General features: G+C 41.5%; 1 protein-coding gene across 2 annotated transcripts; it reads left to right on the forward strand.

The window, feature by feature from the left end:
• The first annotated feature begins 974 nt into the window (after window positions 1-974).
• On the forward strand, window positions 975-21370 carry LOC144206364 (pleckstrin homology domain-containing family G member 3-like). Of its 2 annotated transcripts, XM_077731312.1 has the most exons (20): window positions 975-1184; window positions 4164-4344; window positions 5834-5901; window positions 12684-13219; window positions 15660-15760; window positions 15887-15956; window positions 16036-16082; window positions 16152-16302; window positions 16390-16521; window positions 16609-16791; window positions 16888-16980; window positions 17271-17357; window positions 17426-17456; window positions 17544-17645; window positions 17742-17774; window positions 18025-18035; window positions 18240-18539; window positions 18922-19020; window positions 19106-20288; window positions 20407-21370. In XM_077731312.1, exons 2-20 carry the CDS (start codon window positions 4277-4279, stop codon window positions 20940-20942), a joined length of 3831 nt encoding a protein of 1276 aa, XP_077587438.1. In that variant the 5' UTR covers window positions 975-1184; window positions 4164-4276; the 3' UTR covers window positions 20943-21370. The 2 variants fall into 2 exon arrangements, with proteins under 2 accessions (XP_077587438.1, XP_077587439.1); XM_077731313.1 differs by lacking the exon at window positions 4164-4344 and having other exon boundaries at window positions 979-1184.
• The last annotated feature ends 1633 nt before the right edge of the window (window positions 21371-23003 follow it).

Genomic DNA, 23003 nt, shown 5'->3' on the forward strand with positions numbered 1-23003 from the left:
GTGTTGTTTCTTTACATGAGCCTTGTGAAATTATAAGACTTTAAAGGCCATGGTTTTGAAGGGAAATTGTTATATTCAAGTACGTGTGTAATTGAAACATCCTTAACCTCTACGAACAGACATTACCTAATGTGACCAGTAGATGGTAGACTTCGTATGTTTACTGGTTACTTCCCGTTGAGTGAGGTTTGTCTTTTATTAAAAAATAAACAAAAGACGCTCAAGGGACTTTGGCGAATTCAAATGGTCTCAACTCCAACCCCTTTTAGTGAAGCATTCCCGTATAGATGCGAAATCAGCCTATTCTTTTTAATCAACCTCACATAAATTACCATCAAGCCCAAACGATTCACTCAATTCATTCTTTTGTGGAGCAAACTTAAAGCTGACCTGACCCTCATAAAAGTAATTGTAAGCGTTGGATTGTGTTTTGTCTATTCACCATCTCGCCTTTGCTTGCCCTTTCCAAAATAGCACCGTGAAAGAGACTAGACAGTAAATTTCAATAAGATTTGGAGCATACTATTTTGGGGTTAGTGTTCCTGTTTTATTTTTTGATTCTATTTTCATTCGAAAAACAAATTCATTTCACCCCTGTCTTTCAGGTGTAGAAGGAAAACACAAAGAGATGATCATGTAATTTTATTTTTAATGAACGATTTGTTTCGTGCATGGTTAATTACTTATTATACATGCCAGCCAGATGTTTGGACGTAGAAGAAGAACATAACAGAGATGTCAAAAGCAGTCGTCTCTCTGATGCATTCAAAGCCCTGGTAAATCTTACAACTTAAAACGATTGGGAAGTGTTTGCCATCAACTTTTGCATTAATGCTAGATTAAGTATATATTTATACCTGAATAATAGACCTGTATGTTGGTTAAATATCTTTGGATATGCGGAATATAGCATTTTTTTAAGTCCCAATTCATGGCAGGCAGTTGTTTTTCCGATAAATTTGAACGCAGCGTTTGTACTTTGCTGCTCTTGAAAAAGATGAGACGAATCAGTCAGTTGGAATTTGCACGAGACAACGACATGCGCGATGTAGGCGTCTCCGGGGCTTTTACATGTGGAAATTTCGGAATTAACGGTGTGACATTGGCGTTCTTATCAAGAAGCTACCGATCAAACTTTTACTTTAAGCAAAGGATCGTCGAAAGACCAGGAATCGGCCAATTCGGTACGTGATCTACAAACAAATCTTTCCATTACAAACATTTCACTATTCTACTTCAATGTTTTGCCTGTACTTCACAATTTTTGCTATTCTTAATGTTTAATATCATCCTGGACAAAGTGTTACTTGGTGTAAAGCGCGATTTTAACCGCGATGAACTAGTTTGTTATCCCAGTTTCAAGAAAACTATTTGAAATGCTCTAACTCCAACGAAGCTAATGTCCTAAACTTAAGCGCAGATGTTCTTTATTGTAAACATCGCGACACATGCTGAGTATATATGCTTTGATGTTAGGATCTCTTTAAATTATTGTATACATCATCACTATTTGTACAGTATTGTGGATTTAAGGGGGGTCACCGTACATGTACCCTTTTTTTTAGGTTTACGTGTGATTTTCCCAATGCCATCATTTGGCCTTTTCTGATTGGAGGAGTGAGTTTCAGTGAGATAAGCTTGTTTGTGTTCAAACTGGACACTTTCACTATAATGGATGAACTTTGTTCAGTGTTTCGATCTGTCTAGTCTCATCTTAGCAGTTGGTATACTTAAAATTAAGTGAGAATAGGTAAAAGTTTGATGCCATTGAATTGGGACCTGGTTCCCTTACATCCCCCCATCGCATCTCCCCCCCATCTCATCTCACCCCCCATGGTGCCCACATTTAAACCCGGCCCAATCCAATTGTTCTCCTCTAATGAGCGCCACAGTGTGATTCCTCCAGGTTCCTCCTTTTCTAATGCAGGCCAAGCTAGGTCAAAGAGCAGCTGCGGAACAATAAAGGAACAAAATCAATCAGTTGTAGAGAAAAGTTCCATCTTCTCCCTCTTTGACCCCACTTGACCTTGCGGACAATATCTCAAGATCATTTCCAGGCTCAAATGTTGCCCGTGTACAATTAACAGCCACCATCCAGGTGGTCTAGACAGGAAACTGCCCAAGTGTGACTTGGACCCTAGATCTGGCACACAACTTAGTCTTTCAGAGTCTTGGTATGTATTTTGCATCTGTTATGAAATGACCACATTTGCAGACTGACTAAAAGGTGCAATGTGCCTTGTTTTAACGGTTCCTAAAACCTGCAAAGTTACTGGTTTTGCCATTTCGAGGAAAGTTTATGTGTCAAGCCACAAAGGGAAAATTAGAACCAAATGCGTGACTGTGTTGTTTGTATGAAAGTGTGTGTGTGTGTGTGTGTGTGTGTATGCTGTAAGTGATTTAGCATTCCTGCCGCCAATGGAGGTCAAGTCTGTGTTTTTATTATTATATTTTTACTGAGGGCAGACAATGACTGGAAGTTTCATCAACATAGTCAAGTGTGTAGTTGAAGGCAGTTTGGCATCCTTGTCTTTTACCTGCAAACCCCAGAGTTGTTCTGATCACATATTTTGCCGAATAACAGTATAAATCATGTGTCAAAGTAGCGGCCCGAGGGCCAAATCTGGCCCGCCGCATCATTTTATGTGGCCCGGGAAAGTAAATCATGACTGCCGCCTTTCTGTTTTAGGATCAAATTAAAATAGAGTATAGATGTATATTATATTTCCTGATTTTCCCCCTTTTCAATCAATAATTGTATTTTTTATTATTTTTTTTCTGTGCACCAATTGCTTGTCCTCTACTACAAAACGTATTTGAATAACCTTCATGTGACATTTCAATGACTTGAGAGAGTAAAAACTTGACAAGAGAATACTACACGTTTAGATCAGACTGAACATTGTATAGGCCGGAATGCAAATTGTTGTTTTTTACATTACAAGCATTTTTGTATCTTTTGTGTGAATGGGAATAGTTTTAAAAGGGTGAAAAATACCAGCCGCTTTTGTATGAACGGCCTCATAATGTTGAAATAACTCACTGAAGGGTTGTTGAAATCGCCTCTTTTTCACAGCGGGGAACAATTAGACTCTCATTAAGGTCGTTTTTTATCAGTGTTTTTATACACCATTTGTCGGTCATCCTAGTGTTGCTCTTTGAATGTTCATCACTTAGTGTCTGCTCAAAAATGCCGTAGATTCAAATAAGTGGTTCATTTGTTGCATGTCCGTGGGTAGTGCTTTTGTAGAGACTGTTTTGATTGAGAAGAAGACGGAGCGTCAGGGTGTATTGTTTACTTGTGTGAATAGAAAGCCGTTGCTCTCTGGAGGCCTTCGTATGAGGGAAGAAAAGGCAGGAATAATGTGGGAAAGACGGCGCTCATATAGAAAGAAGTGTTCGTCGTTGGAGAAAATTGGCCAAGCGCCAAAATAATCAAGTCAATTTGACATCTTTAAGGTCTCCTGCAATTGTCGATTCATATCGCTAACCGCGTACAGTAGACAGCGTAACAAATGGGGCATCCATGTTCGTGTGTCCGACTGAAAATAAAAATATCCCAGGGTGCTTATGTCATGCTTGAAGAGTTTCACAAGCCATTTTGGGCAAATGCAACTTGACACGGTTCATTCATCGCTGAGCGAACAGAAGTTTTGTGAAGTATTTTTAGCTTTTTCCACATTCCGCATGACCAACAATCAATTGAGGTGGCTAATTGGCACGTAAAAAATGCTCATTTAGTGCGTACTTATGCATAGTTATGCGATGAGTTGGCAGCAGAACTGGCAACCTCTGAGATGAAGCCAGAAGAGATATCTTTCACTTGGGATGATTTTTGTCAATCTGCCAATACCCATTAAATATCTCAAATATAAAATAGCTCATTCCAATGTATTTCCCATCCCATAGTTAAAGCCATGTGAGAGGTTTTCTTTAGTGTAAACATTTTTTTCCATTTGTGTAGCACCAAACAAAATTGTGAACACATTGAATTGAATTATTTTGTCAGAAAAGATATATAAATGAAGTAATAGTCCAGTGTGAGAAATTTAACTCTGTTGATTGTGATTTTTTAATGGTTTTTGTTTAAATATATAGTCAAGTTAGTGTAGATAATTTAATTTTTTTTAATTTTAATAATTTTGTCTTTTTGGTAAAAACAGGAAGAAGAAAGAAGTGATCCATTGCCGCTCTTTTGTTTAATAACCATCGCAATGGCTTGGCTTGCATCTGTCTCTTATTAGAGGGAAAATTGCTGACTCCCTTGCTGTGGTTAATGCATCCATCAGCTCTGGGAACCAAACACCCTCCATTTGTGAAAATTGGTGGCCATGTCAAATACAGGTGGTCAATTTACCGTCAATTTTGGTCTGCATGTGATGTTTTTCTTAAGATTTATAAATTCGGTCACAGGCGCTCCCTTGTAAAAACGCTTGTAGAATTGAGACATGTCAGCAAAGTTGTTACAATCAAGTTACGATCAACCCTGAGGCAATAACAAATTCTAGAAGGCCATAATTTTACTGATGAATAATTGCTGATATGCGATATTAAGGTCAAACAGAAGGAATTTAGCCAATTTAATTGCTAAAGTAGTGTATCCTAAAATGGCAATGTGATGTTTATAAATTAACCCACATATACTGACTATTACCATTTTTTATTTAATCACAATGCTTAAATGATTTGAAAGCCAGTGTATAGTCATCATAATGTAAATGAAATAAAATCACGTGAAATGCATGGACACTGCAATCCAGGTGGCCGCTTTCTTGGAAGGAAGCAATTCTCTCAAGTAGTGAGTGTCCAGCTCTGTAAGATTTTCTCTTTGCATTCCTACACATCCTAATTGGCACTCCTCCTGGCAATGGGCTGGCTCACTTTAGCCCTGGGCCGGCCCGGCTGTCAGATCACCAACGTGGCCAGCAATAGCAAAAAGGAACAATGCAATCCTAATCCCTGAATGATTTCTGCTCCTCTGATCTTGTCGGGCCAGGAATGCCATGATTTGAAGGCCACGGGCTCACTTGAAATCACAAATGGACAAGTTCTCATGCGCACTGATCCATGTTAATTTACTACAAGAAAGCAGAGAGAGCTCGACTGGGGATTGGTTGAAAGAGATGGAACTCATCCTTAAAGCAGGTTAAAGTGGTTAGTTCAACTCAAAACATTGTCATTGGCCATTAACGTCAATGTAATAGTACCAACGCTGGACAATGTTTACAGTGTATTTTGTTATTTTGAATCTTTCAACTTTACTTCTATGGTGTGTTGATGAGTAATAACCATCTGTGAAAGGAACTGGAGTCTCAGACACGATCAGTAGGGAAGTTTTAAACACACGTTTGTCGATTACACGCGTTACAAGGAGGGATACATTGCTGCTGGGGAAAGTAGCCACTTCTCTGGACTCTTTTGGTGCGGTTCTTTTTTTACATTGCAATTTTTCCATGTGACCCAGAATTTAACAAAGAACGTATCCTGGTTAGAATGGGCTCACAGTTTCCACCCTGCATACCTCTGCCGAAGCTACATTATACATTACCAAGTGGTTGGCATGACTGATCCTAGCCAGAGTATTGAGAAGAGAATGTGAAGAATTTCCTTTTTTCTTACGGTAAAGACCAGAAACTTTTTGGGCCTCACTTACTGATTCTTGAATAAATCCGACAAGATTTCCCTTTCTTGAAACCTAAATGAATATCCTGTAGGGGTTTCAAATGATGGCTTGCGGACCAGAAGAGGCCCGCTAGGGGAACCGAACTGGACCATAGGGTTCTACACATGAAGGTTCTTAGCTGTTTTTGACCCTTTTCATTTTGTTTTTCAGCTCCCAAGGCCTGAGTGCCATGCCAGAAGGGTCACATCCTGTTCTCCACCAGGGCCCAATGGGGGAAGGTAAGCCCAATTCAGCATTACGTGTTCTGTGCCATGCCCCTCTTAATCTCTGTTTACACAATCTTACGCTCACCCTTGAGTAGGCGAGGGAACCGAATGGCCAAATTCCGCCAGCGTGACAATTAGACAAAAAAAGTAAAGCATGGGCTATGGGCTAGGGCAACGAGAAGCCAGTCCTCCCACAGTCCTCCTTGGCTCAGAGCGTCTTTGTGTGACGTGGAGCTACGCCAACCTCCACCGTACAGCTGCGACCTCGAACACACCAAACCAGAATATGTCAATGTCGCAGACCGCAAAAGAGATTTTGTCTAGCCAGCAGTGCTGACTTAGCTTGTGCAGGGATGAAAGAAAGGGAGGAGGGGAACTCAAATGATATATTATTTTAGCGTTCATTATCTTTAGAAAGCCGCTGCTTTGACACAAGACGTCTTTGTATCTGTTTGCCTGTTCTCCGCCTCATCCCCCCCCCAACCCAACGCCTCCCGCTCTCGCTACATTTGGTGCCGGCTTTCCTCTTTTGGCCCAAGATTACAAATGTGTCAATGGTTCTCTTTTATCCTGAGCTCAGCTTTGGCCCAAAGAGACTTTTGGCTGGAGAAAATGTGTCATCCACATTCGTACTTGTTTTAATTCCACAACGTGCATTTGCGATCATTTTGCAGCTGGTACAAGTAAAATGTGGTCATGTTTATTTATGAAGTTCTTGTAGAAGTTGGCACACACGTTAGGGTGACTTGACACGCTAATTTTTCATAGATAAACAAAAGTATTTTCCTTCAAGAGGCAGATGTTCCCTCCTATCTGCTTTAAGCATTGGGTTATTTTTCCTCAACAGACTAATGACAGAAGATAACAGATGTCAGACATTCTATCTCTGTGCAACTTTGCACATCATTGCGCGATATCCTAATGTGTTAATAGGTTGATGAACATCTCACATGTTTGATGGTTGACGTTCAGACCGCCATCATCAGACCTACGGCAGCTCCCTTTAAGATAAGGACTTCCAATGATCTACTTACCCTCTGGCAGGAATGTAGCTGTGTGTGCAAAATGTACAGCTTTAAAAGGCTTCTGGGGGACGGGCGGATCATCTCCATTCTTTGCAGCTTTTCCAGCCCACTGAGTGTAGGGATGTAGATGGAGATAGATGATGGCAGCAACCTTTTTTCTATCACGCTATTTGATAGGAACTCTTTAATGGCCTCAAGTGTTGTCCTAAATAACCTTGAGTAGTATCGCCACAAAATGGGACTCAACTTGAACTATGTATTAATTCATTGGTGTCCATCCTTTTTTTTCCTCCAAGGTTTTGGAGTTTCAGAATAATCTTAATATGCTAGGTCCAACTTGAAATTTGTTAGAGGTTCTGACTCGGGTAAAAAAAAATCAGGTTTTTAAAATGGACTTTTACGTATTCGGTCATTAGTTTCTGATTTTTCCCACATTTTAAAAACATGCATTCTAGACTAATTGTATGCTAAAATGTTCCTGAGTGTGTTAACTGCATTGTTTTTAGTTCATTAATTCCTTTGGTCTGATTCATTGAAGTCCACCACTGATTGCAGTTTTAATCATAGTTCTCCAAATGTGTTTTGTTATGTTTATTCATTAACATATTGCATGACTTTGTCACGCATATTTGGCTCCATTCTGAGGTTGTTGTTTTTTTTTAACTCTTGTTTTGATCCTATAATCAACCACTCGCTGGGATTGTTCTTATTCCTTTATGAGAGGTCAATTTAAAAACACGGGTCACAGATTTTAAGATCCTCATTGGTCCGCCATGAGGCGTCGTCAGTTTTATGGAGGGCCAAACCGCTGAATAAACCGTATCGCACCTTTTTACGACCTTGCGCGTGATTAACAGCTTAGTGTGAAGTAAATGTATCTCTTCTTCCACACTTAGCACAGCTGTCCTGCGAGTGAGCCACGCGGACCCTGTGGAATACGACACAAGCCTGGTTGTAGATCATCAAACTGGTGGTAATGTTTACAGTAGACTCACACTCGTATGTAGCCCAGATGTTCAAGGAAATGTGTTGAGTAGTTTGAGGGCGATTCGTGTGTGCGAATGCCTGCAGCATTCTTGTTGGCGGGGGGTTGTGGGGGCGAGATGTCGATGGAGAGGTTTCCGAAGTGGATCAGCACATGCCTGTACACTGAGGTCATTTGGAAAGGCCGGATCCTTTCAAAGAGGAGTTCGAGTGCATAGGATTAAAGTTGAGCTTTTTCCTGTCAATTTGTGTCCATAAGACTGACAAATCTACTTTTGTGTAAAATGTCTGCCTTTCCTCAAAATTGTCTATTTTCATCCACTAATGCAGGGATTCCAAAGCCATTTTTGAGCTGCGGCAAAAACTTTCAAGGCTCACTCGAGCTGAAATTCTTCTCATTTGAAACTCTGTCATTGTTTTTTACAATATAAAGTCATTCTCATCAAAGACAAACAAAGTATTGCAATATCTTATTTTTCATCAGCAGCCTTCAAAAGCCAGCTGACTACAAACAACTTTCGATTCATGACAGCGTGTTCTTGTTTTGACCAAGCCAACCATTTTTATGGCACATTGTTAAATTGTGTCATCTTGTTTTTAATGAACTTGGTGCAACTTTTTTTCAAAACACCAAAAGTTCCCCCAAAGCTTCCCAACATTTTAACCTTGACTGTCACTCTGGAATGCAGTACAGGCATGTACTCTGCTGTCCACTGCCATTTATTCACTCACATTTGGGCTACTCATTAACACGACAATCTACTTGGGGAAAATACTGGTAGAATTACAACAACACTTTAAACCTTGATGTTGTATAGTCAGAATACAACCCTTGAGAATTGACTTAAATACTTCCCGCCGTTCAGGTATAATAAACTAACCCGGGTTTTGTGTCCGTAATTGCCGGCATTTTGCCCCATGCTGATTAATAATCCCCTCTGAAGACCTCATGGGGGTTGCCATTCAGGTATTTTTTTTTGTTATTGTCTCTAGAAAAGGTGATAAATTGTATTAAAACATCATTAGCATTCAAATATCTAGTCTCAAGCAATCAATTTCCAAAATTGAAAAAGGTGTTCAAGTTTGTACATGATTTTACTTTGCATTTTTATAAACTGATGTGGAATTTAAAGTGATGCAAGATGTGACTCCATATTAATCAAACAGGAGTGGTTGTCAGAGCAAGAAAGGACATGTTTATTCCCTTCCCTCCATGTTCTAACTGCAAATTTATCTTTAATAATTGAGTCTTTCAATCATTGAAAGGTGGGCGTAATATTGTTATACCTCCATTGGGTTAACATTTTTAGAATTTTATTCTGTTGTGAGAAATCTAAAAGGCAGATAACGTTGTCAAAATTTGAATGGCGGGCTGCACTCATTTGCACACTTGAGGGTCTGTTTTGAAAATGAGTCATATCCTCATATTTTGCAATCTGTGCGAACTGTCAAAATCTGATCCCGTGTCTTATTGTTTCTTCAGGGAGTGGAGTAGTCCGTATCAGCAAGTTTGGTACTATTTGTTCTGAAATATGGAAGATCATGTCAAAGAATGTTTTGATTGGAATTTTTAATCCCGCTTATCTTGATGTACAGTAAAGTATGTATTCCTAAGACTTATTTTCCACAAACCAGATTTTCTATATAAAGGAATGTTCTCAGTGCCTACAATGTGATGTTGCTGTCATTGCTGTCATTCCAGTGACTGCACCTTGAAGAAAAGGTAATTGTTAGGTGTTCTGGAAAGTTTGTTTCAGTATTCTGTCAATCTCTGGAATCAAGGCTCTGACATCAGAGCCAGTAAACAGTTTGAATCATTAGGTCTCATAGGTGAAACTAGCCTAGACTTTACACTACAAGATCTGGAATGATTAGTCATCAAGCTCATTTGTGAATGCATTTCCTGTCTAAGATTGAGACAGAAATATTCACTGGGTGGAACTAATTCATTTTTAATCATCATTCACTGCAAGTTCAAACAATTTTGAACAGATTTTTGCTGAAGTACCAGTGTAAAGGATTTATGTTAACGGAAGCAGCCCACAAAAATGGGACAGTCTTGGAGAAGCCATGAATTATGGTCACTTTGTCTTTTTATGTGAAACTTGAATAGAAGAGCAGTTTAGTGTTATTCTGAGAGTTTTGGTTCAGCTTTTAATGTGGTCTAAATACAATACAGTCTCAGTAGCCTTGACTCGATTAATGTTTAGTTTATGTTGTTAGGGTTAACCACTATGCTGGTGTTCTTCCAAAACAAACAAGGGTCTGCACCTTACTGTTGTTTGGATTTGTCTTTTTTTCCCCCTAAGCTCTGTACAGCTGACGTCAAATAGAAACCTCTCATTTCCAAACCAATCACATTACGAGAACCCAACCCCTGCAAAACAAGCCATCTCCAAAACTTTCTGCTCTTTATTTACAATATCTTGTCTTCTTACAAACAGACCAAAAACCTATAATGCAGACTAACAAAATATAACAAAGCCCACAACCCAAATGTGTCTTTCAACTTTATTTTTAGTGCAATTGACTACATTTTGCTGACGTATCCAACAGAAGTGACACTGTAATAGGTCTGGCCTTTTCACTGGGTCTGCAAATCCTGCTGAGATTCACGGCAATTGTTTGCAGATGTTGGAGACTCACGACTACAACACTCTTCGCCCTCACTCACTTAGTCGCGGGGTTGAAGACCTCTCTGAAGATCACAAGTCATTTTTCATCCGCATTAACGTGTGGAATCAAACCACTTAGCATTCAAATGCAATGGCCAAGTGATCCGTTGTTGGAAAGCATCTGGCCAGTGTTTTCACTCCCAGTTAAGGTCTCCCTATCTTTAGTGGTTGATCAAAGCTGAGCATGTCCGCTGCTTCAGCTCTTAAGATAAATGAAGCTGCAATCCCATGCACCGCCATCATCCTCCTTTTGAAAATCCTTCTCTGCAGCCTAGTCTTAAATGTTGTTGACTTTAGACAGCGAGAAAAAGCAGTGCTCATTTTTTGGCTTCAAATGCTTACTGGGTCATTTCCACCCGTTCCTTTTACTGTAGAACACCGAAGCACAACAGAGTTATTATGGAGGAATATTTGGGTGGGAGGCGAGAAAGAAAGAGGAAGTTAGTTTCGTTGGCCAGACACTGGAGAGTTCCAGAGACAGACGGATATGGCGGAGGCAGTACATAACTCCAATTGGTACGTCATGGCTCATTTTTTTGCGCTATCAATCCTGCCATAGTTTGTCCAGGGGAATAAACAGTGTTAAACTCTCAAGAGGATGCTCCTCTTTATGTCCTAGTGTATTTCCTTGGATCCCTTAGTGTGGATAGTGGAGCAAGTAGATGGAGTTAAGCTTCTCTCAGCTCCAGGATTGAGTCACGGAAAGTAGTAGGGTGCCAAATGTGTGTGCTTGTGAATAACCTGGAAGGCCGTCATTCATCTGTCAAACTTGACAGATTTTCTCTGCTCTACTGTGACATTTCTGGCTCGTTTTGCTCGCTTAAATCCGAGGAGAACAATACTCGCTTTTGTTTTTTGGTCCATTCAACTGGCACTGCTTGTTTGGAGTGAGTGAATCCCTTCACCTCTTGCATATTTCTTCTCTGGTTTAATGTTCCCTTTTTCTAATGTTGGCTGAATTTCAACGAGCGAGAAACATTTATGCCAAGTGGTGTCGACGCCGATGTTAACAAATGATTTTCAAGCTGTCAAGCTGAGCTTCACCTGTCACCAAGGAATTATTTTCTTTATCCCCATTTGGAAATACAATTTACCTGAACCATTTCTCTTCATAATTGCAGGATATTACATTTGGGTTTATTTTTTAGAAGGCGAACTACACTGACTATTATGTCTTTAGCATAAAACGGCAATGACTTGCTACAAATACTTTAGGAAATTACGCTTTCCGCACAGTGGCATAAGAGTACCACACAGTCTTAACACTGCTATTAGAATGCCAATGAGGAAAAAATCTCTTCTGGATGTGAAACTGAATATGTTTCACAACTTTAGCATTTAAATCGAGCTCAAAGGTTATATAAACAAATGTTCCCTTTCCACTCTTTTCGCATCATCATTTTATCTCAGTGGAATTTTAGGAAAGGTCCAAAATAGAAAATGTTGCAACTCAGCTCTCATTTCCACACGTATAAATGACTTTAAGACTGTCTGCTGTTTAGGCCAGGAGCTGTCACTCTCTATTATCTTAAACAGGACAATTCATAACCACTATTTCCATGGCATACAGATACCAATGCACATATAAGAGTAAAACATTGTTTTTGACAAGCTCTTGCTACCTTCTGATTTTTACAGTTTTCCCCCCTTTATTATATAATGGAATTTATTACGTCACACTAGTCTTTCAAAACAAAATACATAAAGCGGTCAGATCTCGTAAGCAATAAGCCGTAATAAAATATCTCTGAGATATAATGGAAATATATTGTGGTCTTTTTGGCCATTGTTCAAAATGTTTATGAAACTGACAGCAAAGAAAACACTGCTATTGTTGAGCAAAAATGCAATTGGATTTCAACCAAGTCTATTTCACATTAACACATACGCATCCGCAATCAGAGTTGGATTGGAAATATGCCTAAGGCATTTGTAGGCGGAAATAATTTGCAGCCAACAATGTAAAAAGAAAAATCCAGGGGAATTTTGCTAATATATATCATGGTTTGACATCGAAAGTTATGGGTGACCAAAAATAAAAAGCGCAATGGTTTGTCTGAATTCCCAATTGACATCTGCTCTCTTGCTTGTGCTCCTTTTGTTTTGACAGAATATCTTCGGTTACCCTCGCCCCTCTCCTCTGGAGAACAGGAACAAGCAAATGTCAATTTAGATTCCGACTGTTACACCCAACTATGCACAGAGCCATCAGATGGAGAGGGCGAACGTCCCGTAAGTCTAGTGTCCACCTTGTCTTCTGGATCATCCCGTGACAGTCACAGCCTTTTTGGGAGCACCGTAACCCTTCCCTCCTCCTGCACGCCACCCATACCGAGCGAGGAGGACATCAACTTAGAGCTGAGTCCAACTGAATGCGCCCAAGAACAGCCGAGGGCCCAGAGTCCCGGCCCCGGTGGATCCGGAGAACTCATGAAGCTGCCCTTGCTCAGTAACCAGTGGAATAACAACAACGCCAGCTCAAATAGGCAGGCTGGCGCACCGATCCTTCACGATTCCACTTCGCCTTCACCTGTTATCACTGAAACAATGGCCCCCAACCCAAAACTGACCCACGTGGATCGAGTCGTCATGGAGATCATTGAGACGGAGCGCATGTATGTCAAAGATCTACGCAGCATTGTGGAGGTGAGCTGTCCTTGGTATTACACCTAGAAATTCTAAATGTTCTTTAAACCTTGAATTCAGTCAAGTTTTATGAAACTCTAGATGGTAGCCCCAATACTCAAAATACTACCGACTCAGTAGATCTGATGTTTGACCAAATACATTTAATAATTGGAAAATCTCTAATCTTTAATATTCATGGCTGCAGGATCGTTCCTGGCCTTTTCACGTCTTGTTTATTGACATTGCAGTGAGTGTGCGCCTTTTTGGTGTTGTGGTCTGGACACAATGCAGGTCTTTCATGGCCTGACCTTTGCTTTGGAACCCATCACAGAGTGAGAGTGTGTTGACAAATGATTTTTATTTTTCCTTCTCAACAATTCATTCATGTTTTAGCAGTCTAGTCGTCCGGAAACAAAGCACGTCAAAGTGTGAATCCTCTTTAGGCCTCACTCATTCCTGTAGCGTAGAAACGGGTGCACTTAGCTGTCAGACCATCCCCAGCCGCAATTGCTAATGTGTTTAACATGCGTGGTATTTGTCAAACAGGCTGGCTGTCACCCAACAAGCACCTTTCTTCACCTTGTCTGCCTTCTTGGAGGCGTCAGAGCCAAAATCATGAACTCTTAGCGTTACAGCCATCATTCTTGATCTACACCAAGGGTGTCAAACTTGGCTTGGTTCGCAGGCAGCATTAACGTCAACGCCATTTCATGTGGGCCAGACCATTTTGGATCTAATAGAACTGGATAAAAAAACAAAACCTCAATAGTCAGTTTTTATAGATCTAAAGCAATGTTTATTTGAGCTTTTTTTTCTTAGTATTGGAAAATGTAATATTTTAAAGTGGAAAATGTAAAATATTTGTATATTTATTTTTAGATTTTACAAAAGCTCTTTGAACTAAAAACATAAAAAAATGATCAAAATGACAATGGTTGATTTTAAAAAGGGGAAAATCAGGAAATGTAATGTACATCTATCATCATTTAAATTTGATCCTAAAACGGAAAGTCGGCACTCATGGTTTACTTTCTCGGGCCGCACAAAATGATGCAGTGGGCCATATTTGGCCCCCGGGCCGCCACTTTGACATCAGTGACCTTGATCCAATAGTAGTACAGTTATAGAAAGTAGATGTAGCCAACATAAGCACCAGTCCCGTGATACCAAATTGTTTTTTTCCCCTTAGGCTACGCCAAAACATATTCTTGCACAGATGTATCCGGCTGCCCCGAACCTTTTTGCCATTACGACGCATCTTTAATAACATCGAGCTCACGAGTTTGCTTTATCTTTACACTGCAGCAGCTCAAATTAACCAGAGATATGAGAAACTCAATCCGTGAGCTCATCCGACCACCTTCTTGATATGACACATAACCCAGTGACAGCTGTTGGAAATGCGTCCATTCGTTCTTTTGAAACGTTGTTTTATCACTCGCTCACATGCCGACCGTTCTCAACTGTCCAATCGGTGGGAGTGGAAAGAACAGCTGTTTGACTCGAATGTTTTCACATAGCAAAATACAACACCTGGTTTAAAGTCGCTTGCGTGTCGTCATGCCATACATTTCATTATAGCAACAAGTACAGAAGCATCCCTTTTAAAATTGTTGCGTGTTTACTGTTGAAATCAAAAGTACAGTGTTTTTCAAGACCCTAAGTGGCACTTTTTTCATAGTTTGGGTCGGACAATTATATACATTTTGTTTCTTTATGACCACTAACAGCCTGTTTTTTTAGGTAATAGTCATCTGAAAAACTCTTATGTTAACCATTTATACCATCATTAGTTGATTGTATGTATGTTCTTGTTTTTGATTTTTGTAAAAATTGCCCTCTCAAAAATTGGACTGATACTGCTATAAGGAAATAATTTGCTTCCATAATGCTGTGCAGTTTTTTTTTTGTCGTAAATGTGGAATGCACTAGCTGTACGTCTATTTCCTTATGTGCCTTTTGTCTCTATTCCCCGCCATTTGTTAGAAGGACATGTGTGTAACAGAACAAGATGAAACGTCGTCATCCTGACGTTGACATTTTTTAGTACATTTGCAATTCTAATTTTTTCGTCTGCCCTGCAAGGAAGTCCACCGACTTGAGTCCCAGGAGAAAAACGAGCAGTGCATGTTTGTGGTCTCAGTCGGTCACGTCAGACTATAAATAAATAGAGCAAATTCTTTCCAAAGGTCTCATCTCGTTAAAAGCTAATTTTCCATGAAATATAAAACTAAATAAATCCATCAAATTGGAATAATATTCCTGAAAATCAAACAGCATGTGAGAACAGATGTGATAGGAACTTACCAGAAAACTACAAGATGAATAAGTGCTTCCTTGCTCCCTCCAGCGGTTCATATCTGCTAGTATCAGGACTAGATTGTACAGAACATTATTTAGCCAAATACTACCAACAGATTATGCATTAATTGTTCATTGTCTGCCTCTTTTTTTCCAGGACTATTTGGCTCACATTATCGATACCAGCAATCTCTCCATACGTCCGGAGAATGTGTGCGCTCTTTTTGGAAATATCGAGGACATCTATGAATTCAACAGGTACGTTCTCTCCTCTAACCTCACTAAGAAGCTTTATTTTTTCATTTTACTCTGAATTGAGGTGCAGGATTTTTTTTTCTAAAAGTGGATTTTATGAGCTTCCTTTTCACGCTGTTTGTCTTTCAGTGAGCTGTTACAGTCGTTGGACATGTGTGATAACGACCCTGTGGCCATCGCCCAATGTTTTGTAGATAAGGTGAGTGTCCTTATCCTCTTCACAAGGAGATCTTTAAAAAAACACACACACAAAACAATTGTTCTCTTTGCTCCTCCAGAGTGAATATTTTGAAATCTACACCCAATATTGCACCAACTATCCAAAGTAAGACCTGCAAACATATCACATGTAGAAATATGATGTACTGATAAACATCTGTTCCCGATCCTGCAGTTCAGTAGCAGCACTAACTGACTGCATGAGGAGCAAAACTTTGGCCAAGTTCTTCAAGGACCGTCAAGCCGTTCTCAAGCGTTCCCTCCCTTTGGGTTCTTTCCTTCTAAAACCGGTCCAGAGGATCCTTAAGTATCACCTGCTGCTTCAGGTATATATGGAGCTCGATGGTTGGCTCCAATTGGAATTGGAATACCACATCACAATGGCTTCAACATCTTTTTTTGTCATTTAAAAGGAAATCGCTAAGCACTTTGGCCCTGATGAGGACGGTTACGAGGTGGTCCAGGAAGCTATAGACACCATGACGGGGGTGGCCTGGTACATCAACGACATGAAAAGGAAACACGAACACGCTGTTAGAGTGCAGGTTGGTGTTAGTCAATGTGTAAAATACTTGTAGTATGTGCCCGAAGAATCTTGGTGAGGTCTTAAATGTTTCCATCTTTATCTGAAGGAGATCCAGTCCCTGCTGATCAACTGGAAGGGTCCTGATCTGACCACTTGTGGTGAGCTTGTGTTGGAGGGCACCTTTCACGTCCTGCGGGCCAAGAACAGTCGGACACTCTTCCTGTTTGATAAGATGCTGCTCATCACCAAAAGACGAGGAGAGCATTACGTCTACAAGACCCATATATCAGTATGTGTGGAATTATTATTATTATTGTTGTTGTTGTTGTTGTAGTTGTTATTGCATTTAGATTTAACTGGACCTTTTCTCTTACTGTCATTTTAGTGTTCCACTTTGATGCTACTTGACAGTGCAAAGGACCCCCTGCTATTCAGTGTTATTCATTTTAAACATCCAAAGCAGCCCCACACCGTGCAGGTAAATAGGATCGATTCTGCACCCTCAACTGTTCCTCGTCAATTAGCTGTAATGCTAGTATACTACAGTGGTTAGCAAAATATGGAATCACATTTGCCATCAAACAAAACTGCAAGTTGCAACCCAAAAAAAAAAAAACTCATGAAAATCAAGCCTTCATCTGTAAATATCAACACTTACTAGTCTACAGAAACACCACAAAACACAATGCAACTCATGAGCCTCAATTTAAACCATTCAAAGCCAGCATGTGTCATCTGTATTATTAATAACATTGTTTGTTGTTGTAGGCCAAATCGGTAGAAGAGAAGCGTCTTTGGGCCTATCACATCAAGAGGCTCATTTTGGAGAACCACAACGCCATTGTTCCGCCAAAGGTACGACACAATGTCTTTTCACTCCATAACTACATTTCCATAACTCTGGGGTTGCTTTCACTTTTCAGCCAAGAGAAGCCATCGTTGACAATTCCGATTGTGAGTATGGCTGTAATACTTTAATGACCCAAGTAGAGAGAAATTTACGATTGTCATTTAAAGAACAGCCACTTATGTTCTACTCAGCTCTTGGAAAGTATCACTGTAGTCCAGAGAGGGTAAAGAGAACCAATTCCTACCACTCGGATGACATCCACCTTGCCGGATGGAACGTGAGGAGGAGATCGGGTCAGACTTATTCTCATAGTTTCATCATTTAAAAAAATGTTGTATTAATGGAAATGTATCATGCTTAGAGATCTTTTTTTCCTTCATTTCTTTTAGAACCTGCAAAGCAAATCCTAAAAAGCACAAAAGGTCAGTATCGTATTGTTATTGTAATTATGTGGTGTTCCCTTTGAGAGAGGGATGTTTCCTATTGACTTTTATCTAATAATGAGGGCCCCGTGGGTCTGGGCCAGACCAAGCGCAGGTCGGACTGTAATTGGACAAATGCATGTGATGTCTGGCTTATTTGCACGTGAAATATTGAACTTGAGAAAGTCATGATGTCATCATTTGTTAATATCTATTTCTCTTTTCTTCTTCTTCTTTTTTGTCCTTGCAGATGTTCTAAAGGTAAGTGTTGCAAATGCACTCATGTTCTGCTAGCTCATCATTCGGATTGGTTTCAAATGAAAATTCTTGGGGATGAAAATAATGAATATTGTTTAAAATATCGTATTGTCTGGAGTATATGGAGTTTATGTTGTGTTTTTTTTAGGTTACAGTTGTTTACAGAAAAACGGTTTACTTTATATATTAATGGTATGATACCCTCAGCACTCAGAAAGTGAAGGCAACCTCCTCGGGGACCTCCCAAGCGCCCGGTCACGCCACTGTCCACTTGACGAGAGGCCCACCGTGGAGGAATCTCCGCCTCAGCTAAGTTCTACTCCGACTAAAGCCAGCCCCTCGCAGACGGGGCGGGAAAAAGAGGAAAAGGAGGAGGAGGGAGAGAGTTTCAAGGAGGATTTCCTGATCGGGGACGACCAGGTAGCCGACTTTGCCGGCTCGGTGCTGGCCGCCATCTCCTGCTGGCACTATAGAGCCCGGGCTTTGCTTTCTTCTCATTTCACAACGGTGAGGGTTTCCAGCCACCCACGGCTTTTCCACTTTGTCGCGCTCCTCTCTTCCGCACCCCTCTTTTTCGCCAAATCATCCGTCTGATTCGTCGCGTTCTGCCATTCGTTTGAAATGAAACCCGTGTCTTCATTTGCATGACAATCGCCGAGCAAGTGTGTTCAAATGTTAATGTTGACATCTTATGAAGCTATTATTGGTGGTGGTGTGTTCTTTGATGAACATTTTGCTTTCTCACTTTTTGTAATCAATCTTTATTGTTGTGGATTTTGGCTATGGCAAAATCTTTTTCTTTTCTCAGGGTGCTTGACACAACTTGAGATGATGGTGAGAATTCTGCACTTCTTTTTCGATTTTGAACAAAACGCTTTGTCTCTTTCAGGACGATGCAGTCAGTGATTTGAATGACGCACTGGGAAAGCAAAGCCCAAAAACTCCTGGTTTTGAAGAAAAACAATCCCGTGCAAATAAGACTAAATGGGTACGATTTGCATTTTGAAGGAAGCTCATTTTGTAAATCTTGTGTGTCCACTTTATGGTTTATGGCAAATTCATCACATTTTCAGGTCGATTTAGATGAGACGCCCCCTTCGGAAACCGTCCCACACGACTCACCGCAATGCCCTTCTCCGACCCGAGAGGCCGTCACAGCGGAGACCTCTGGAGAAACTGGCGAAGAAGAAGGAGGAAGCGACTCATCGGGCCTTCAAGTGGAGGAAATCTCTGCGGTTGATGACGACAGCGAAGCCAGGGCAACGGAGATCCGAGTGCGTGTACTGGACCAAATCGCCGAACACTCTATCATGGAGCTGAGCCTTGAGGATCAGGCCTCGCCAACCCGTTCCCCACCTTTGACATCTGAAGTGTTTGCAAGCCCACCCGTGGACCGACCATACGAAGAGCCAAGCGAGACGACTTCCAAAGCTGAGCCGCCAGCACACGAAGCCGCCCTGGCCGAGGGCGAGCGCCGGTCCACCCTCTCCAAGCGGGACATCCTCCTAATCAGTAAAATCAGGAGGTACTATGAGCATGCTGAGCATCAAGACGCCAACTTCAGCATCAAGCGCAGGGAAAGCCTCTCTTACATCCCGGCGGGTCTGGTGAGGCAACTGAGCCGACAGCTGGACGACATCCCAGACCGGCGGGAAGTCTCAATCCACAGGAAAGTCCTCTCCCGTTGCAGGCCAACGTCTTGGTCTGTCTTTGACCTTCCGGGAATAGAAAAGAGTCCGAAAACGTGCACTGAACCGCAGAGACCCAACGTCGTGGCTAGATCTTTAAGCGTCCCGGAAACCCACGCCACCGCGGACGAAGAATTCCGCCCCTCGTCGGAGATGCTCGATGTCTGGGAGAGGATGGAAGAGAAGCAGACGGACGAGGAGAAGCTCGAAGGCTCGGAGTCCTCGGATCGTCAACTCGCCACGCCAGTGTCGCCAATTGTCGAAGAGAGCGAATCCATTCCTTCGTCCGACGGTTCCAGCGCCTTTACGGAGCAATGCTGCAAGCGCCAGAAATCCTCCTCGCTTCACCGGAAGAACTCGGGCCAACGAGCCAGGATCATCAGCTTTGGGAACGGCGTGGACGAAGACCAGATCTTGCAGGACATGGGAAAGATGAAGAACAAGGTCTTCCAGTTGGCGCGGCAGTACAGCCAGCGTATCAAAAATAACAGACCGGCAGTTTGGCAGAAGAGCCGTGAGGGCTTGAGGAACATGCCTGCTGTCCTGGAGGAGAAGGTCAGGAAAAAAGGTAAAGAAGTGGAGACATAGCGTTTTTTTGCATTATAAATACAAACTTGAACAGAGCGGTGAACAGGTTTCTCCATGCAAATGACCTGAATGCAAATGATCTTTACTCATGTTTGCAGGTAAACCCAACCTGAGACTACCCTCGAACACTTGTGAGGAAATGGCCATTCGCGAGCCAACTACACCCAGTCCGCTCCAGACTCCCAGTTCACCAACCAGCTCCCACAGCGCGACGAGCGACCCGCAAAGCCCTCAGTTGGAGAACTTCCACTGGCCCGACGTACAAGAACTGCGTTCCATGTACAAACCCGACCCGGACTCCTCCATCGGAACTCCACCGACGCCAACATCGTCGTCCTCGGCCGGCCTCGAAGACCCCACGGAAAAACCCCAACCCCGTCACGACCGTCCTCGGTCCAAGCTCCTTTGCTCGCGGAACTCTTGGGACGATGTGCCCGATCCGCTGCCGCTTCACGAAGTTCAAAACTTGCAGGAACCTGTGAGGACGCGTCGTCCAAGCGAGTCTCAGACCGTGGAGGGAGACAACGTCCCCGAAGGCGACGGTTCGTCCACTCAGAGTTTAGCCAAGACCTCGGAGAGCAACCTAGTGAAGAGCTTACGAGACAGGTTTCAGAGTTTAAGCAACAGCTCGTGAGCACGGTCCTATTTATTGATACCGAACGAAGAATGGACGCAGATTGGCGTCTTGGTGGCGCACCCAGTGATGATCTATCATAGGGATGCTATATTAAATACCCCCCCTCCCTTGTCGTTAGTATTGTCGTTGCTATGACGACGGTGGGCTTCTGTTTCCTTCGTCTCCGGTTAACACTGTCCAAGCGGATGTGGGAAGATTACCTCAGCTAAAATGACCGCACACCAAAAAGCTTTTCATGCATCACTGGAGCTTTATTGCTTTCACAAATGTATAGTATTTTTTTTTTTTGGGTTGATTCGTATTTATGAAGTTGTATTTTAGGGCAAATGTTGGCTGTAAATAGCTAAGTCCACCCGAAAGCTTTCTTTTCTATAAAGACTACTTGAAGATTGCTATATTTGCAATAAAAATAGGAATGACACGTAGCTGTCGGTCATTGAATGAATTTTTTTTTTAATAAGTATAAAAATCGAACATGCATCAAGTTAGCTAACGTCAGGTCAAGCTCAACCGAAAATCAGCCTGACCTCTAACGTAAAGGCTTTGTCCTTGGTCTGTTTTATTTTGATGTGTTAATTCGGGATGCTATTATTTCGACATGACTTTTCACAGACTCTGGGCGTTTTAACTCTTTTTATATATTTTGCATGTGGAGAAACAATGTATCCCTAAAATGCCAACTTAGACGGGAAGACACAAATATGGACGAAGAGGAGAACATCTCAGCTAGATACAGGGATGACATAGCTGCAGTCGGCATCATGTTTGTCAGGTGAGCTTGTTCGACTTTGTTTTTAGATATAGTCTGGGTAGATCCCTCCAAAAAGTGATTGATGTTGCTAAACCACTGCCAAATGCCTATTGTGATATTAACTCATCTACCTGTATCTGTTGTGGTGCTCAATGAGGTGAACATAAATTGAAAACACTAATTGTTCATAATTTTAGCTGCAAACGATGATTTGTGTCGTCAATAACCGTCAATGGCAGCCAGAGTTGTGCGTTCACTAGAGATTTTTAAAGTAGAATACACAATGATTCAAAATGGTTTGTTTTTGCTTTTTTCAATTTATTACACTTTTTAGAATAAAAAAGTGAATTTCTCTAGTGTATATAGCACTGTCTTGGTGTTTTAAATTAATTTTGCAGTTATTGATTTTTTGTCCTGAAAAAAGCCTTACTATTCTATCTTGTATTCTTAAGGAAAAAAAGCCTACCTAATCTTGGAGAATGGTGGCCCAGTGGGTAAGTCATCAGTTTCCCACTTCTTTGATCTTGGGTTCAAATCCAAGCGCTGGCAAAGATTTTCCCCAATATTATTCAGGTAAATTAATGAGATAAAAGTACATGTACTACTGTTTTCTCTCAGAGGGTGGTGGCCCAGTGGCTAAGACATCAGTCTCCCACTTTTGAGGTCCTGGGTTCAAATCCCAGTGCAGGCAAAGATTTTCACAATATTATTCAGTTAAAAGAATAAGTTCTAATGCCTAAGTGTTTAAGTGTATAAGTATTCAGTGGTGGATGAAAGATTTTGTCAAAAAAATGACTAAGTGTTTCACCCCATTTCCTTGGATAAAACGTTTCAACACCTATGTATAAGTGGGGCACGAGTTGGTGTAGTGGGTTGCACACTCGCCTTTGCACGGAGAGAACGTGAGTTCGCTTCCCGGTGTCGGCGGTTGACTGACCAAGCAAGCGGTCGAGGGTCGGCCGGAGGCCGACCCGAGAACGCCTTGTGCACAGACAGGTCCCTCAACTGTCTTCCGAACTGCCGAAGGCAGTTCGGAATATAACCTTTTGCTGAAAAGTATGACTAAGTGTTTAATATAAAATAAAAAGGTTATTCTTTTTTTTTTCTTATTCCATTTACTCACCTACATGGTTTTGGTGATCAACCAAATGACGACAGCGGGAATCGAACCCAGGTCTCCCAGACGGGAGTCCTGTGAACTAACCTCTGCGCCAACCAAGTGACTACACTTTTCTATGTAATCATTTGAGTGTCTTTCCAAGAAGTCCACAGAAATAACTAAGTGAAAAAGTGTCTCAACCAGGATT

Source organism: Stigmatopora nigra, chromosome 13 (assembly GCF_051989575.1).
Source record: "Stigmatopora nigra isolate UIUO_SnigA chromosome 13, RoL_Snig_1.1, whole genome shotgun sequence".
Classification (NCBI taxonomy): Eukaryota; Metazoa; Chordata; class Actinopteri; order Syngnathiformes; family Syngnathidae; genus Stigmatopora; species Stigmatopora nigra.

What these genes read in the sequence shown, in the direction of transcription:
- LOC144206364 (XM_077731312.1), top strand. Translation starts at nt 4,277, where the DNA reads ATGCATCCATCAGCTCTGGGAACCAAACACCCTCCATTTGTGAAAATT. An exon ending in AGTATCACCTGCTGCTTCAG is followed by an intron (nt 16,303 to 16,389) that starts GTATATATGGAG and finishes GTCATTTAAAAG; the next exon opens with GAAATCGCTAAGCACTTTGG. An exon ending in GAACGTGAGGAGGAGATCGG is followed by an intron (nt 17,646 to 17,741) that starts GTCAGACTTATT and finishes CATTTCTTTTAG; the next exon opens with AACCTGCAAAGCAAATCCTA.